The sequence below is a fragment of the Panthera tigris genome, chromosome A2 (genome assembly GCF_018350195.1).
Source record: "Panthera tigris isolate Pti1 chromosome A2, P.tigris_Pti1_mat1.1, whole genome shotgun sequence".
Lineage (NCBI taxonomy): Eukaryota > Metazoa > Chordata > Mammalia > Carnivora > Felidae > Panthera > Panthera tigris.
Genome location: NC_056661.1, coordinates 76,506,509 through 76,524,876, shown reverse-complemented (window position 1 = coordinate 76,524,876; position 18,368 = coordinate 76,506,509). Strand labels below are relative to the sequence as shown.

General features: G+C 37.6%; 1 protein-coding gene across 4 annotated transcripts in view; it reads left to right on the top strand.

The window, feature by feature from the left end:
• Window positions 1–62: 62 nt before the first annotated feature.
• The window catches only part of LOC102954659 (B cell receptor associated protein 29), a 54,847-nt gene continuing 36,541 nt past the window's right edge, over window positions 63–18,368 (top strand). Inside the window, exons 1-6 of one of the 4 annotated variants that reach the window (XM_042964343.1) lie at window positions 63–148; window positions 595–703; window positions 4,156–4,256; window positions 8,701–8,851; window positions 10,250–10,385; window positions 16,301–16,409. In XM_042964343.1, coding sequence (XP_042820277.1) covers window positions 612–703; window positions 4,156–4,256; window positions 8,701–8,851; window positions 10,250–10,385; window positions 16,301–16,409 — 589 coding nt within the window. In that variant the 5' untranslated portion in view covers window positions 63–148; window positions 595–611. Of the gene's footprint in view, window positions 149–231; window positions 480–594; window positions 704–4,155; window positions 4,257–8,700; window positions 8,852–10,249; window positions 10,386–16,300; window positions 16,410–18,368 lie in introns of those variants that run through there. The other 3 variants (XM_042964333.1, XM_042964326.1, XM_042964350.1) reach the window with 3 other exon arrangements.

Here is an 18,368-nt window from a genome sequence, read left to right as displayed (position 1 = left end):
AGCGGGGGCGGGGGCAGACGAGGAGGGGGTGGGGCGCTCTCCCCGGCCCCGCTCCCCTCCCCCCCAACCTCCGCCCCGCCGCGGCGTCTGACGTCCCGCGCGTCGGTGGCGCGGAGCAGCGCGGGGAGCCAGGCGGGCCGCAGGCGGGGTAAGGCCGGACGGGCTTCCGGGGGGCCGCGGTCCCCGCGGCGGGGAGGAGCGCCAGGCCGCGCGGGGTCGCGCAGCGCCCTCCGCGGTTGGACCACGGGAGCAGGCCGTGCCCGCGGCGCGTTCGCGGAGAAGGAGGGCGCCTAGGCGCGGGCGTTAGTGGAGGGTGGCGTTAGGCTTCTGTCGCTGCGAGGGTGGCGGGCCAGCACGTCCTCTGTGCGGTGCAGGCCGGTTCCGCACAGCTCGCAGGGGAAGTGGAGACGCGGACCTGTGGGCCCACCCTTGACCCCTGCCCTGCCCCTCCCACTGGGGGTTAAGGCCAGGTGCCACGGGTTAGAGGAGGGACCGGCCCCGTCTGCCCCCCTGGACGAAAACATTACGCCCCAGGGCTTTAATCAAGTTTTTCTCTAAAAGGCAGTAAAGTAAAATAAGTGTTTCTCTATTTAGGTGTGAAGAGGAAAAAAATGACACTCCAGTGGGTGGCAGTTGCAACCTTTCTTTATGCTGAAATAGGACTTATTTTAATCTTCTGTCTTCCTTTTATTCCTCCTCAGAGGTAGGAAACCTGCAAATTGTTGCGATAAGTTACAATAAGTACAATAAGCATATGATTAGCTACTTTAGACTGTTACGAGTGATATGAGAAAAGTTTCCTTAGGATTAAAAAGTTTTGAACGCTGATTATATTCAAGGTGCTCTTTAAACTCACAAATTTTAGGTAATATCTAATGATGTTAAAAATCACGTTATATAAATATTATTATGTGTACAAACGAATTAACTTTGTCTCCGCTTGCTTCTAAAAGGAAAAGGGCCCAGTCCTCTTGACTCTCTTGGTTACAGATACAATATAGCAGTGGTTGTGCTCTTAATACCTGTCATCAGACTTAACCTTTTTTATTGCCCTGACTTGGAACAGTGAACTCAAAAAAGGGAAATGGATAAATGTTTACAGCACCAAATGGGTGCAGAAATGTTTCATTCGGGCAGTGGAACGAAAAACAATGTAGAGACTTATGCCAGTAAATGATTCTTCGTTTTGGCCTTATGCAACCCAAAAATAGTTTCATTAATGTTTTACTGCTTTTTTCCGTAGACAGAATTAATATATATTTAAAGTGCTGAATATGGAACGTACCATAACCATACATACATTAGCCTTAATTCGTTAGTAAGGAACTTTGAAAGGTCTGTAAGTAGAGGGTCCAGGTGGTCTTTACAACTCTTAACTTGCTTCTTTTTATAAGAAATTTTTTTTTAACGTTTTTATTTATTTTTGAGACAGAGAGAGACAGAGCATGAACAGGGGAGGGGCAGAGAGAGAGGGAGACACAGAATCTGAAACAGGCTCCAGGCTCTGAGCTGTCAGCACAGAGCCCGATGCGGGGCTCCAACTCACGGCCCGTGAGATCATGACCTGAGCTGAAGTCGGACGCTCAACCGACCAAGCCACCCAGGCGCCCCATTAACTTGCTTCTTACCTACCTAGATTTCTACTCCTGTTCTTGCCTATGAGCTATGCCATCACTTTTTTCTTCCTTACTAAAGAAAAAAAATTGAATCACACTGTAGGAAGGAGCATTAGAGATCATTTTATCCAACCCACTTATTCTTATATAGGGAAAGTAGTCTAAGGTCATCTAGCTGATCTGTGGCTGACTCTAGACAAGAATCTGGCTTTCAGCTTGGTGCTTTTTCTACTCTACTGCTTATCCTGTTGGTTTGAAATTTCTACAACACCCTGTTAGCTTTTTGGTGGTAGGTCCAACAAGAGAGTCCTGTATTCAAAAGAAAGAAAGATGTTATTTATAAATAAGGCTTAAGCATTTCCAAAAATATATATATATTTTTGTCCATTAATGTTTTTTCCATGAAAATGATCCATAGTGGGGTGCCTGGGTGGCTCAGTCAGTTAAGAGTCCGACTTCAGTTCAGGTCATGATCTCAGGGTTTGTGAGTTCCAGCCGCGAGTCGGGCTCTGTGCTGACAGCTCAGAGCCTGAAGCCTGCTTTGGATTCTGTGTCTCATTCTCTCTCTGCACCCTCCCCACCCCCCAACTTGTGCTCTGTCTCTCAAAAATAAATAAATATAAAAAAAATCCATAGAATATGGATATTTTTCTTCCTGCCAAATATAATTATTTTCCTGTCTTTTTCAAGTAGCTCTTGGATAGATGTGTATGTAAGTACACAGATTATATACTCATGTACAAATATACATAAGAAAATATATGTGTACACAACTCATTTACAATATACACACAGTCCTTACTGTGTGTATCCACATCTTTTATGCATGTATCACCATAGTTGTCAAAGAGAAGGATTCAATTTTATTTAATTTAGGCTATCATTTTCTCACTGAACCCACTGGTTAAAGACACATGCTTAGAAGTCAGACTGCCTGAGTGTGTATTTCAGCTCTGCATGTTACTGTATGACCCTATGCAAATTATTTACCATCTCTGGCCAGTTTCCCCATCTGTCAAATAGAGGTAATACTGGTATCCACCTCATATAGTGGTCGTGGTGATAAAATGAGCTAAAATACATACAAGTGCTTAGAACCATAGTATGGTAAGGACTCAAAATATAATAGCTATTATCAGTTTTCCTTGAAGTGAGTCTCAGTAGAGACTGCTAGTTGCTCCCTGTAGGAGTTCTCTTTTGTGTTCCTTTCTATACTGGCCCCTAAAATGTGAATTTACAGTGGGTCTTAGATGAAGGTATTGCCACTTACGTTCTTTTTCTAAAAATATAAAATTTTTTGTAATGAAAAATTTGAATAGTGTCTCTGGCATTGGAAGCATAGAGACAGAAGGACCTCCTTCACCTATGTCAGTCTCCCTCTCCTTGCAACTTCGAGTTACTACTTAGGGTTGTTCTCAAAAGTTATTAGCCAATAATTTGTCATAATCTTGAAGTAAAACTTTTTTTTAGGTTGTTAGTGTTTGAACCTTATTTAGGTGCTTATTACTTTCATATGTCTCCTTTGGACTTCGTTCATCTGTTATTCATTTAAAATGCCCTTGTACAGGGACACCTGGGGGGCTCAGTCAGCTAAGCATCTGACTCTTGGTTTCGGGAGTTCGAGCACCACGTCAGGCTCTGTGCTGACAGTATGGAACCTGTTAGGGATTCTCTCTCTCTTTCCCTCTCTTTCTCTGCCCCTCCCCTGCTCGAGCTTCCTCCCTGCCTCTCAAAATGAATAAACTTTAAAAAATAAAATAAATAAAATGCCCTGTACAAAGTTTGTTACCTTCCCAATTGTGTGGTGGATTGGTTTCATCTTTGTCATTTATAATCCATACTTTCTTACCTCTGTGTCTTTGTGCCATTCAATCCATCTAGACTTTTTTCCCACCATTTTGTTTCCCGTGTTCACATCTTGATCTGAGTGGTAATCATGAGTATATACATATGTAAAACTTCATTAATCTATTAATCTATTTCAACTTCTTTGCACTTTATGTATGTAACATCTCAATGACATTTTTAGTTCCCTTGTAAAAATAGAGAATTCTTTTACTTGGAGTAGATGTTAGAAGTATACTATGTAAAAATAAACAATGCAGAGTTGGACCCCTTCCTCCTGAAATGCTGCTGATTATTAGACCAATAGGCCTTTGTTATTTCTGAGTTATTATCCTGATTAGCGAAAAGATACAAAGTGATAACTTCTATCAGCAATATAGCATATTACTATAAGAATTCCTTTTTAAGGTTTTGATCATGTATCTTTACTTTAAAAGCTAGCTATTTTCACTTCAGAAGATTTAAGCCACCAGACAGAAGACAATGTCAGATTATCATTAAACTTGAGTTGTTTCACGAGACACTCTTATGTCATATGAGAGAATTGGTAAATCTCTGATATGACATGAAAAATTAAATTTCTGTAATTCTTTTCACTCACTATACAGTTACCAAAATGTTAATTGAATATTTGCAAAGCATTTCAGAATCTTTTGATTTTTTTTATACCTAATGTAATTGTATTACTTTACAGATGGCAGAAAATTTTTTCATTTAATGTCTGGGGTAAAATTGCAACTTTCTGGAACAAGGCTTTCCTTACTATTATAGTCCTATTGATTGTTCTATTTCTAGGTAAGTACTGAATTCCACTTTTGACTAAGCTTAACTCTAAGGGTTTTTTTAGTTAATGAATTCACTGGGTTTTTAATTAACTAAGTTAATGTTGCTATTGATATATAGTGGGTTGTACAGGGGCCATCCTGGGTTAACTGCCATATATGTCACTGTTTTATGAAGAAATGTTTCCCATGTTCCATACCACCAACCTCTGAAATGAATTCCTTCTTATAAAATGAGGAACAGCTGGTGTGAGAAGGTATGAGTAGATGACTGTATCAGGATGTGAATGGGTTCATGCATTATTTCAAAATGTCAGTATTTGTTCCATGGTATGCTATTGTTATCAAGAAAATCTCCAGTCAGGGGCTCCTGGATGGCTCAGTCGGTTGAGCGTCCAACTTCAACTCAGGTCATGATCTCATAGTCTGTGAGTTTAAGCCCTGCGTCGGGCTCTATGCTGACAGCTTGGAGCCTGGAGCCTGCTTCGGATTCTTTGTCTCTCTCTCTCTGCCCCTTCCCCACTCGTGCTCTGTCTCTGTCTCTCAAATATAAATAAATGTTAAAAAAAAAAAAAGAAAGAAAGAAAATCTCCAGCTACGTAAGAAGTAACATTAAACAAGTAAAGGACAGGGCCGCGTAGGTGGCTCAGTCGGCTTAGTGTCTGATTTCAGCTCAGGTCATGATCTCACAGTTCCTGAGTTCAAGCCCTGCATCAACCTCTCGGCTCTCAGCACAGAGCCTGCTTCAGATCCTCTGTCTCCCTCTCTCTTCCTCTCTATTTCTCAAAAATAAACATTAAAAAAATGAATAAAAAAACAACAACCACAAAAAACAAGCAAAGGAAAGTAAGGAAAACAGGTCCCAACTCTGCCACCAGCTAACTGTTTGCCTTTTGGCACGTCATCTCTCTGAGTCTCATTTATCCATTTGTAGAACAGAGAGAGAAAAGGCAACTATTTCTGCAGCTCCTACTGGCTCTGGTATCGTGATCTTTTAACTGTAAAGTTATCACAAGAATTTCTACTAAAAGCTGCCACATATCCATATAAGGAAGGAGAATGGTACTCTAAGGTTCTTTTGGTTACATATATCAGAAATGAACAGACCTCACTTGAGCAAGAAAGGGGAACTTAGAATAAAATGCAGGGTTGTTTTAGAGCAGCTCAGGGAAGGAAGGAAGCCAGATTCCAGGGAGGGATTAGTCCTAGGAACTCAAGTGTCTCTTTCGTGCCCTGCATTATTCTGTGGGTCTACTTCATTCTTCCTTATCTCCATGGACTCTGATGCTCTATTCCCAAACCAGAAAGTGGGCACCACATAGCTGCCAAATGTCATCACTCCAGAAATATGCAAGGATTAATTAGGCACTTCTGAGTCTGAATTTCAGTTATAAGGAATAAGGATAGGAGTCACAAAGCACAGAACCATGACCACTGACTAGACCCTACATCCATGGGTAGGATGGGTAATTAATTCTCAGAGAATAGGGACATCAAGGATGGTTAATGCAGGAGCTTTGACCATAGATGGTAAAGGCAGGTAGATCAGGACTTACCCTTTAAACCTCAGTGTTTCCATCTCAGAATAGGGTAATCACACCTGCTTCACTGAGGTGTTTAAAGGTTTAAATGTATTAGCGTATGTTAAGTACACAGTCCAGTGTTCTTAGCCACTAGAATGACAAAAGTATAATGTAAAACCAGTAGATTGCTCAAGTATAATTTATTACTTTACTTTCAATTTTATCTCACTTTTCCTGTTGTTTGTTTCTCTAATAAGGTAATCATTACCAGGTTTCATGTTCCTAGAGCCTGTATTAACTGAATGTGTTTATGTGTGTTTTAAGGGGTGGGAATAGGCAGAAAGGAAGCAGGAAACCCTGGAATATGTTTAGTGTCAGCAGAAATGCATCCCAGGTTTTGAAAGTTTCCACAAGTGATCCAAACAAGGCTATCTCCACGTGGTTTATAGAAAATTGACTACGTATTACACCCTGCCCCTATCGTGGCCCTTACTTCATTTTTCACACACAGTCTCCTTTTCTACAGGTGATTTTATTCTACAGGTGGGTTTGTAGGACCATTTGTATTTATAAACTTCTTTGATATTATTGATTAATTTTCAGCATTTCTGCATAATAGATCCAGAAATATTATTTTCATTTAAAAGCCAAAGAAGCTTTGAGGCGCCTGGGTGGCTCAGTCGGTTGAGCGTCTGATTCTTGATTTCAGCTCAGGTCATGACCTCATGGTTTGTGGGTTCAAGACCCACGTTGGGCTCCACACTGGCAGGGCAGAGCCTGCTTAGGATTCTCCCTATCTCGCTTGTTCTCTTCCCCTCTGCTGCTTGCTCTTTTTCAAACTAAATAAATAAACTTAAAAAAAAAAAAGCCAAAGGGGGTGCCTGGGTGGCTCAGTCGGTTAAGCGTCCAACTTAGGCTCAGGTCATGATCTCACAGTTCATGAGTTCGAGCCCCACATCCGGCTCTGTGCTGACAGCTCAAAGCCTGGAGCCTGCTTCAGAGACTGTATCTCCCTCTCTCTCTGCCCCTCCCCTGCTCACACTCTATCTCTCTCGCTTTCACTTACAAAAATGAATAAACATTAAAAAAATGTTTTTTAATAAAAAAACTATTTTTTATTTAATAAAATACTATTTGGTGGGTTTTTTAGTTATTTTGTAGTGGTTGTTGGTATGTTCTTTGTATATTATTGCGACAGTCTGAGGAATGAAAAGGGGAAATGGCCATTAAGACCAAGAAAAAAATTGTTTTAAGTTTATTTATTTTGAGAGAGGGAGCACACACGGGGAAGGAGCAAAGAGAGAGGGAGAGAGAGAATCCCAAACAGGTTCCATGCCCAGCACAGAACCTGACATAGGGCTCAGTCTCACAAACCATGAGATCATGATCTGAGCCAAAATCAAGAGTTAGATGCTTAACTGACCGAGCCACCCAGGCACCCTAAGAAAATTTCTTAAGGATAATTTAAGAGACTATTTTGTACACTTCTATGCAAATAAATCTGAAAGCCTACACGAAGTGGGTAATTTTGTAGAGAAATATAACTTGTCAGATGAATGCTAGGAGATACAGAAAATTTAAGCAGACCAATTTTCCATAGAAGAATTATAGAAAGTTATAAAAAAGCTACCTCCTTCAGAGAAGAATAAAACCAGATAATTTTGTAAGAAATTCTACCACTTTCAAAAAGCAGATGTTATTAATTCTGCTTAAACTGTTCCAGAATTTGAAGGAAAAAACTTTAAATTTTATGAAGCTAGAGAAAGGCAAACTCTATAATTGAAAATAAACTAAAACAAAAGTATATATACGGGTATATATATGTATATATGGGTATATATATGTATATATATGTATAGGTATATATATGTGTGCGTATATACACACACATATATATACCCATATATATAATGTCAGTGTAGCCAAATATTTCTAAAATCTCAGTGAAGTCATATTAATATTACTAGTATTAACAAGTTATAATATATTTTTTTTAAGTTTATCTGAGAGAGAGAGTGCAGGGGAGGGGCAGAGAAAGAGGGAGACAGAGGATCCCAAGTGGGCTCCATGCTGACAACGGAGAGCCTGATGCGGGGCTCGAACTCTCAACCTGTGAGATCATGACCTGAGCCAAAGTCAGACACTTAACCGCCTGAGACACCCAGGTACCTTGATGAGTAATAATATATTAATAATATCAATGTTACTTTAATAATATTAATTTAAGTGACTTAATATTACTTTAATAATTACCATAATGATTTGATGATATTAAAGAAATAATAGATATAATAAAATGCTAATACAGAATGGAAAATAGGATAGTCTCTTGCCATTGATTGCAATGGAAGATGACCTATATACTATCGTCAACAGGTTGAATTTTATTCAGCCTATTAGGGATAGAGTGAAGGATAACAGTTTGCAGTGTAGCTGGAGATGAGAGACAGTACAATGATAATAAGTCCCAGATGAATAGTAAAAACAAAAACAAAAACAAAAAAACTTGTTACAAAGTTTGCCACTAGCATCCATTTACAGAACATCTCTTTTGAGCATGTGTCCTCCCAGGTGTTGTAGAGGAAAAGACGAAAAGAGAACCTGTCCAAAAAGTCCATTATTTAAAAGTTCAGTTATTTTCAAACTTGTTTCCTTCTTTTTTTTTTTTTTTTAATTTTATTTTAGAAAGAGAGAGAAGGGAGCACGGGCAGAGAGAGAGGGAGAGATAGAATCTTAAGCAGGCTCCACGCTCAGCTTGGAACCCAACATGGGGCTAGACCATGTAGTCCTGCGATCATGACCTGAGCCGAAATCACGGGTCAAATGCTTAACCAAATGAGCCACCCAGGCACCCCAAAACTGCTTTCCATTTTAATAGCAATTTTATATTATTAAAAACTAAAAGTAATGTTTTTTTTTCTTTTTCTCTAATAGATGCTGTGAGAGAAGTAAGGAAATACTCCTCTATACCTGCCATTGAAAAAGGCTTAAGCAGTAAACCTGGTGCCTATGAACATGCACAAATGAAACTTTTTAGGTCTCAAAGGAATCTTTACATTTCTGGATTTTCATTATTTTTCTGGCTGTAAGTTTTTAAAAAGCACAATTTTAGAACAGGATTTATGTTTCTCTAACTCATTTTTCCTACTCACAGATCTTTTTTTCTACACTGTTTAGTATACTGACATCTCCATAAAAGAAAGCCGATGATATACCCAAATAACCAACAGCCATTATGACTTGTAGGCTAGATGGGTGCAGAAGGCCCTTCATGATCTGGCCCCTTGTCTCATACTGTTCTCTGACATTTACATCACTTCTACCCACACTGCCCGTCACTGTTCTTTCATTCATTCTTGCAACAAATATTTATTGAGTACCTAACTTCTTCCTGCTTCAAGGTCTTCACACCTGCTTTTCCTTCTCCCAGAACTCCCTGCTCTTCCCTGGCTAATTTCTGTTCATCCTTCAGCCCCTTTCACAGAGAAGCCGTTTGTGTGACCATCATTGCCCCCAAAGCAGGTAGTTTCTGCTGTGTGCTCTTTTGAGTATCATTCATGTTTGCAATTAAATACCGTTGTAACTCTTGCCTCACCAACTAGAACCCAAACTCCTTGAAAGACTTTGTCTCATTTGCTGCTATGTCCCCAGTGCATAGCATAGTGTTTAACACTTAGCAGTTCCTAATACCTACTAGCAAAGGAAATACCTGTTGGATGAATATTTGAAGATATTAATTTCTAACAATGGAAGTTACCCATAAACAAATGTGAATGACCAGTTTTTAGGCTTGGCCAACCTCACACAATGCTCTTTAAATAGCAGATTTTGAGGTGGTAGGGGAAAAAAAGAACCAAAAGAGCAAAAACGACTTCACTTACTGATCTGCCACACTGTCTAAAATTCTGTTTCGGGACTTACTGACCTGCCGCACTGTCTAAAATTCTGTTTCGGGACGTCTGGGTGGCTCAGTCAGTTAAGTGTCCGACTTCGGCTCAGGTCATGATCTCAAAGTTTGTGAGTTCAAGCCCCACACCAGACTCTGTGCTAACAGCTCGGAGCCTGGAGCCTGCTTCAGATTCTGTGTCTCATTCTCTCTCTGCCCCTCCCCCACTTGTGCTCTGTCTCTCTAAAATAAATAAAAATGTAAAATAAAATTCTGTTTCTACTCCTCATGGCCTCTAAAAAGAAGGTAATGAACAAGTACTGCTGAACTGATCTTCCAGGTGCTAGTCTTGTAACAGACTACAAAGGAATGAGACACAGCCTTGTTCTGACAGAAAGACTTGGATTTACAAAGAGAGAGAGAAAGGAAAGAAGGAAGGAAGGAAGGAAAAGAAAGAAACATGTCCTCCTTAAACATCTCCCTCCACCATATCCATACCTAAAGGAGAATCATTTGACAATGACTTTTTATCTTAAATTGCAATTCCTAATGACTAATCTAGTTATACATTAATCTGATTTGTTTTGTTTTGTTTAGTGTGTTGAGACGTCTGGTTACCCTTATTACTCAGCTGGCTATAGAACTGTCAAACAAAGGAGTACTTAAAACTCAAGCAGAAAATACTAATGAGGCTGCCAAAAAATTCATGGAAGAGAATGAAAGACTAAAACAGGTATGTATTTTAAGTTTGCTTTTTTAAAACGTGTGTAAACGGGGACACCTGGGTGGCTCAGTCAGTTGAGCATCCGACTTTGGACGTAATGATCTCACGTTATGTGAGCTTGAGCCCCGCGTCAGGCTCTGTGCTGACAGCTCAGAGCTTGGGGCCTGCTTTGGATTCTGTGTCTCCCTCTCTCTCTGCCCCTCCCTTGCTCACACTCTGCCTCTGTCACTCTTAAAAATAAATAAACATAAAAAAAAATTTTAATATGTGTAAATGTTGTTGGTTTTCCCAAGGTATATTATTTTTCAGTATCAAAAAGAGCATTTTTATAATTTGTAAGCAAAAATTACCATAAATAGCAATACTGTTCTATAAAATGATTGTTTCAAAAGTGTCTTATTATCCTTTAGATTTGTTTGTTCTCAGTTTCCCTCTATTGTAGATTAACACCATTGAACCTGTTTCCTATAATCGAAAAAAAAAATATTCTGGGAATATGGTTTTTAATTCCTTTATTACCATTAATTTTAGTTTATAACCTAAAGCAAATCTTTATAAGTCTCTATGTTGCCATTTCCTTTTCAGTTAAATTATTTTTTAAGCCATTTTTAAAATTTGTTTTGTTTTAAATGTTCATTACGTAGGAAGCAGAGGAAAGTAGTTTATGCTAAGATTGATCACTGCATATAGTATTTTTTTTTAATGTTTACTTATTTTTTGAGAGACAGAGACAGAGCATGAGCTGGGGAGGGGACAGAGAGAGGGAGTCACAGATTCTGAAACAGGTCCAGGCTCCGAGCTGTCAGCATAGAGCCCGACGTGGGGCTCAAACTCATGAACCACAAGATCATGACCTGAGCTGAAGTCGGACACCTAACCGACTGAGCCACCCAGGTGCCCCTGCATATAGTATTTAAAATCTTTAATTTGGCCATGCTGCTGATACTACTACTTTGAGAACCCTATGTTGTAATTGCCCTGCCATTCAGGGAGAGTGTATATTAGGTACTAATATTTTCGCTATTAAATAAAATAAATGAATAAATAAATGATAGCTACAAAATTATTTGAGGTATTTTTTTTTGTTAAGTGTAAAATTTAGGAGTCAGATCTCATAGCTTGAATGTTTGTAGTTCATCTTAAGCTCTGTAAGTTTTGTTAATTGTATTTCTTAGAAAAAAGTGCCAATGGAGCCATTCAGAAGTGAAACAAATTTTCTTGAAAAAAAAAGCATTCCTAAAATAATCCAACAAGATGATTTTCCTATTGTAAATTAATGAAATGCAAATAGTCAATTATGTATTATACCAAGTTATATTTATGTAAAAAGTGTTGATTTAACAGTAGAGAATTAAAATACTTAATCTTAAAGCCTAGCCTCCTATAGAAAGAACTATAAGAACCACCTTGTATCTATTCTAAACGAACAAGCCAATACATAATACGACACAAGGCTTTCCAGAACCTATAGGTAAGGCAGAACTCACTGCAAAAAAAACTGTGTTTGATGCTACAGTATAATGATCACCTATTTAGAACCCATGTTTTATTTCTAGTGCTGTCTGCCTTATTTTTCACTACAGACAAAAGGTAAAGAAAGACCTTTTTTCATATAAAACAGCACTGAAGGAGGTTTCTTTGGGGCAGGGGGTTGAAACCAGCATCTTTTAAGGAAACTTTTAGAGAATGAGCACCAGTTTTTTTTACTTTGTTTTATTCTGTTTTGAAAAGGCATTGGTCCATAGGTGTCTTGTAAATTTCCCTTTGTAGTAAATATAGTTCTGGGAAATCAAGCTCTTGGTATTTCTGTATTCAAAAGCAAACAATAAGTCATTTTTGCTTTTTTAGAATGTTTCAGTAGCAAAATCAGCCTTATTTTGTATCTCAATATTACTTGCTTCATTTTCCATCCTTTGATCTCACTTCACAGTGGCAAAAATAAAAACAAAACCCTCAAAGCTTTGATTAATACATGATGGCTAAACTCAAAAGCACACAGCCTTGTATTTGTAAACTTACTGTGTACCTATCTTGATTTAAAATTGTGCCCATCATGTTAGAGTTATGAGTTCTAACTACCAACAGAACACTGCCTTTTTCCTCTCACTCTTTAGTTGTTTTACTCTTCAGCTCTAAGAAAATGGAAAGCATTTTTGTGTAGTTTGGGTTCTAGTATGTTGAAATACACCATAATTAACATCCTTAAAGTAGTCTTGTCCTTCAAAAAAAAGTAACCTTTCTCAAACCATTTTTGGAACTCTTGTTTTGGAATTGTTTTCACAATGAGTTACCTTTGCAAGGAAATTTACTTAATGACTACAGATTCTTTGATTCTCCCACAATTTCTCCCTTTTCTTTTTTTTTGTTTTTGTTTTTTTTTGTTTGTTTGTTTGCTTATTTGTTTTTTGTTTTCCTCTCCTTTGATTCCATGCTGTCCTGGTTTCCTGCTTCCTGTGTATCTTGACCCAGTCAATGGCCCTAGATCATCTGATATGTACAGATTTGCTGAGCTAAACCTAGTACATGTGAGGGAGAAAATTTGTGAGTTGTACATCAATACTGTCAGTGCCCAGAGTGTAACTAATTGACCAAGAAAAGCCAGAGGTCAAAATATGAAAGATAACTTCTGTTTTAAGATACTTCGTGTAGATTTTGAAATACTAGCTCAGAAAAGATAAAATTAGTGAAACAATTCTTTATTCCGTGTCAGAGACACCTTATCGAATGGAAGGCACTTTATCCTGAGATCCAAGACACTTAGGTACCAGTCCTAACTCTACCAATAATTAGCATTGTGGTCTGGAGCAAGCCACCTTGTATGTTCTGAGCTTCAGGGTTATAAATAGCAGCTAGCATTCTGCTGGGTACTGCTTCATATGCTTCACAGGAACATGTCAATTCTCGCAACAACCCCACGAGGTTGGTGCTGTTATTATCTGCATTTTATACACGAGGAAGCGGAAGCATAGTGTTAAATGACTTGCACAAAACCATTCAGCTAATAAACCACAAAAGCAAGATTTGAATCCAGGCAGAGTGGCTCTAGAATCCACACCCTTAACCACATTGTTTTGTGACTTTTTGTTACTCTCTTATAAAATGACTTGCAGATGGTGCCTGAGACCCCTTTCTGTTCTGACATTCAGTTCATTAAGTGAAACAGTTATGAAAGACCAATGAACTTTTAATTTAACTGCTTTAAAATGACAACAGTGATGGAGTTTTATTTCTTACTAGTTTTTTGTCCAGCCCTTGCCAAGGTGGTATAAGGTAGGTGGACAGTGAGCACATGCAGGATTGTAGCCAGTGGCTAGCTATTGAATTTCAGTTCCAGGGCTCTTGGTCTTTCTCCAGCATCAAGTCACACATAATAAATTTAGACAAGTTTGCAGGTGCAATAATGAAAGCTTATTTACAAGACCAACACAAATCCACCTTTTCCAAGTCAATGGCATAATAATTCAAGCAGTCAGTGTAAACATTCCTGCAACTCAGTGGTTCTCTTCCAATTTGGGTAATCACTGAAGACTGTGTGAACTGAAATCAGTGAAATAACAGCTAGGATTATTTTGAACTTGAAGTGGCAACAAATTTATAGAGATTTGAAAAAATTCTTGTTTCTGCTCTTTAAAAAAATTTTTTTTAATTTTGAAGATAGGCAGTTCCTTAAGTATATACTTTAGTTTTTTGTCTCCTAACAATATTAGAGCTTTTGTTCTTTCTTCTGAGCTGCCTAATATCTGTTATAACACAATGATACTGTATTTGATCTTGTGCTACCATTTTTATGTTCTTGTCTCATCCACTCCATTAGATTGAAGTTAGGTGAGAGCAGAGTCCATGTTTTTCTTACATTTTTATCCCTTATATCATCTAGTTGTAAAAATTGTATTTGCATGTGGCCCATGCTCAGTAGAACTTGGTGAGTTTCGTTTATTGCTTACATGAGAAAAGGAATCACCTTGCAGTAGAAATTCTTTTCTGTCACTTTGTCTAAAATTGTCCTAAGCTGGGGCGCCGGGGTGGTGCAGTCAGTTAAACGTCCGACTCTTGATCTCAACTCAGGTTGTGATCTTTAGTTTTGTGAGTTCGAGCCCCGCCTTGGGCTTTGTGCTGACAGCTCGGAGCCCGAAGCCTCCTTCAGATTCTGTGTCTCCCTCCCTTTCTGCCCCTCCCTTTCTCACACTCTCTCTCTCTCTCAAAAAAAAAAAAAAAAAAAAAAAAAAAAAATACTACCGCTAATGTCATCCTCAATGGATAAAAACTGAGAGCTTTCCTGACCTTAGGGATGTCCACTCTCACTTCTGTTATTCAACGTAGTATTGGAAGCCTTAGCCTCAGCAATCAGACAACATAAAAGAAATAAAAGACATCCAAACTTTTGCACTCCTGGTGGGAATGCAAACTGGTGCAGCCATTCTGGAAGACAGTATGGAGGCTCCTCAAAAAATTAAAAATAGAACTACCCTACGACCCAGCAATTGCACTACTAGGTATTTATCCACGGGATACAGGTATGCTATTTCGAAGGGGCACATGCACCCCAGTGTTTATAGCAGCACTGTCAACAATAGCCACACTGTAGAGAGAACCCAAATGTCCAGATGAATGGATAAAGAAGATGTGGTATATATTTACAATGGAGTATTTCTCAGCAATCAGAAAGAATGCAATCTTGCCATTTCCACCTATGTGGGTGGAACTAGAGGGTATTATGCTAAGCGAAATTAGTCAGAGAAAGACAGATATCATATGACTTCACTCATATGAGGACTTTAAGACACAGAACAGATGAACATAAGGGAAGGGAAGCAAAAATAATATAAAAACAGGGAGGGGGACAAAACATAAGAGACTCTTAAATACAGAGAACAAACAGGGTTGCTGGAAGGAGGGGTTGTGGGATGGGCTAAATGGGTAAGGGGCATTAAGGAATCTACTCCTGAAATCATTGTTGTACCATATGCTAACTAACTTGGAAGTAAATTAAAAAATAAATAAATTATTAAAAAATAAACATTAAAAAAAATTGTCCTAAGCTGCTTTTTTACCTGACTGTGGAAGCTGTCAGTATCAAGTTACTGCCACTTTAAATAACCCATGCCAATGTGTAAGTATTTTATTTTTCAACCATTAACCTAATTTACCTTTCGTGGTAACTTAATTTTTTCTTTTAATTTCTTTAAGATAATTCAGCTTCTTAATTCTATTGACAATGATGGTTTCCTTCTAGATATACAGAATTCTGAAATATTTTAATATTCAGATCTTAATTTTTCTTGCCTAAAAAAGAAAATCTACAACCAGATAATAAACATTTTAAAAACCAGCATAGATTTCAAAATAGAGCATTGTAAAAGATTAATAAAAGTAATTTGGGGACTGTTCAATGACTATTCAAAATTTGGTAAAATTTTCCAGGCATAGAGCTGGCCTTGTCATCTTACGCTTATCCATCCTGACATTATACTCTTTTTTCTTTTTTTTTTTTTTTTTTTTACAGATGGGTCTACATAAAAATAGTCTGAGTAGACAGCTCTGTAATTGGAACATAATGGTTTACCAATTAATATACTCAGAACTGGTTTTTTTCCCTTAGATTTACATCACACACATAATGGAAGAAAAGGCATCACATTATTTACCTAAGTACTTTTTGAAAATATAATTTAATTATAGCCCAACCAGAAATCCTTATTTTCATTTCAGAGATTCAACCTTAGTAAGAAGAAATATTTTTTTGTTTTTTTGCCAAATATCAAGTTTCTGCAAAAGTATATCGTATAAAATTATAAAATACTTAAAGGATAAAGAATAAAATAAAGACCAATAATTTTAAATACGTTATTCAGCCTATGTCCTGAAATAATACCTCATTGTTGCCATATAAGCTTACTTCTTTCTATAACTCTCTTTTCTGATAGCTCTTGAAAAACTATGTCAATGAAGAGGAACACATTTTGGAAGCAGAAAATAAAAAACTAATAGAAGACCAGGAAAAACTGAAAACTGAATTAAAGAAGACTTCAGATGGTAACTTTGTGCGCATGTGTAAAAGTGGAAAGAGTAGGATGATATCTTATGCTGTTAAACTTCACTGTTTTTCCTAAAACAAAACTAATGGCTCAGTGTTCTTCTGAAGAAAAGACTAAGAGTGACCTATTTATAAGTTCCTGCTCAAATATGAAGATAAAACATGGTTTCAGCCAAGAGAAACATACTCTGTTATACAGAAAAACATGTAGGTGTTTCAGATCTGTGTTGTAAATACAGATGTTCCTGCCTTAGTGAAAGAGCTCTGTTCTGGAAAAGTTGCTTGTCAATACATTTTTGGAAAATGAGTCACATTTTTCCATTATAGTATGTTGCTCCTTTGAAAGAAGCAATCACAAGAGGACAGTTTTGGTTACAGGAAAATCTATTGCTTATCTCATACCCTGATATTTCCTACCTGCCAGATATAAGGAAAGCATTCCTTGAAAAGAGATGGATAGTATAGAGTCATCAGCAATCTGGGATGCCAGCTGCCAGTTTGAATGGCTTGTTCCAAAATACATTGCAGTCAGGACTTGGGAAGGCAGCTGTTTCTGCTGTTTTTTGGTCTTTGAAAAATAATTTTGACAGTATTTTTTTTTTCTTTGTCAAAGAAAAAATTGTTATTTCTTGTAGCCACATAACATAGAGAAGTAGGTACCCCAAGTCCAATGTCATCCCAGGAAACTCTGAATAAAAATTTGTGGCTTGACCCCTGGGCAGCATGCTTGCATATAACAGATATTCGTTGATGTTGTCCAGACAATGGGGGACCTCTCAGCCAGCCAGAGTTAAAATAATGATCAGTGCATAGACCTTCTCTGATCTCAAATCTCTTCCACTACTTTATGTGGGAGGTAAATTAAAAAAATGTTCAGTGACTGAATGAAGGACCTGCTTTATACCATTTGTAAGTTTATATTTTTTTAAAAAGATCTTGGCTTAGTAAAAGTTTTTTTTATAATATAACTTGCTTTTATTGATTGTACGTTTACAATATTTGGATAGAGTTTACTTTATCAAGATGTATTTGAATTTGATATGAAAAGCCCAGAGATAAAAGCTTATTCTGTAAAAACAAAACAAAACCAAAATCCATAGGATATTTCATATGATATAAAATTCTTTAATCACTTTCCTACTTCTTATTTAAAGTGAAAAAAGATTTCTTTAGAGGCAGTAAGTTAAAAAATCAGTTACTCTTCTAGACAAAGGTAATGTATTATGTGGTTGGTATAGTATAGCTCCAAATTCCTTGTTGGTGTTGTTCTCTCTTCTGTCATTACAAAAGATTTGGAACATGATCAAGAAGTTTTAACATTTATATGAATATAAATGTAGTAATCACCTACCATCTGTATTAGACATTTAAGAAGAGAAGCAGTATTCTTTTTTTTTTTTTTTTTTACCCAGCATAAAATATTGCTGCTGCTAATCCTTTTGAAGAAGGCAAGGAACTATTTCCAAAATACCTTTAATTAGAGTAAAAAAAATTGTTTCAAAATCTTGCTTTTTTTCATACCCGCCCTGGCATAATGTAAAAAGGGTGGTACAAAAGTAAAAGACAGACAATAGGGTATTTGCTCTGCTACACCTCTCTTTGGCGAGTTTAGTTTCTTTTTCCTTTTCCTTTGAAAATCCCAACTCTGAGATATTTTGAACTTTGCGTAAGTCTGCATAAGTCTGAGTTATAACTCTACACCTAATATTATTTTAAAGTAATGTGAAGAAACACGGGACTTCTTCAACAGACAATTCAGATGTTTGAAGCAGCTGAACTCTGATAATATAGGCGTTGTGTTTATAATCTGATAGCAAGAGATACCAGCAGAATTCTGTGTTTAAAGTGTAGACTGCAAACCTACTTTCAAAGTAATCGGAGTCGAGGTCAAAGCAGATTTTACCTGCTTGAGCACGTCCTGTTAGGTTTCTGCAAGATGTGTAATATTTTATGAACAC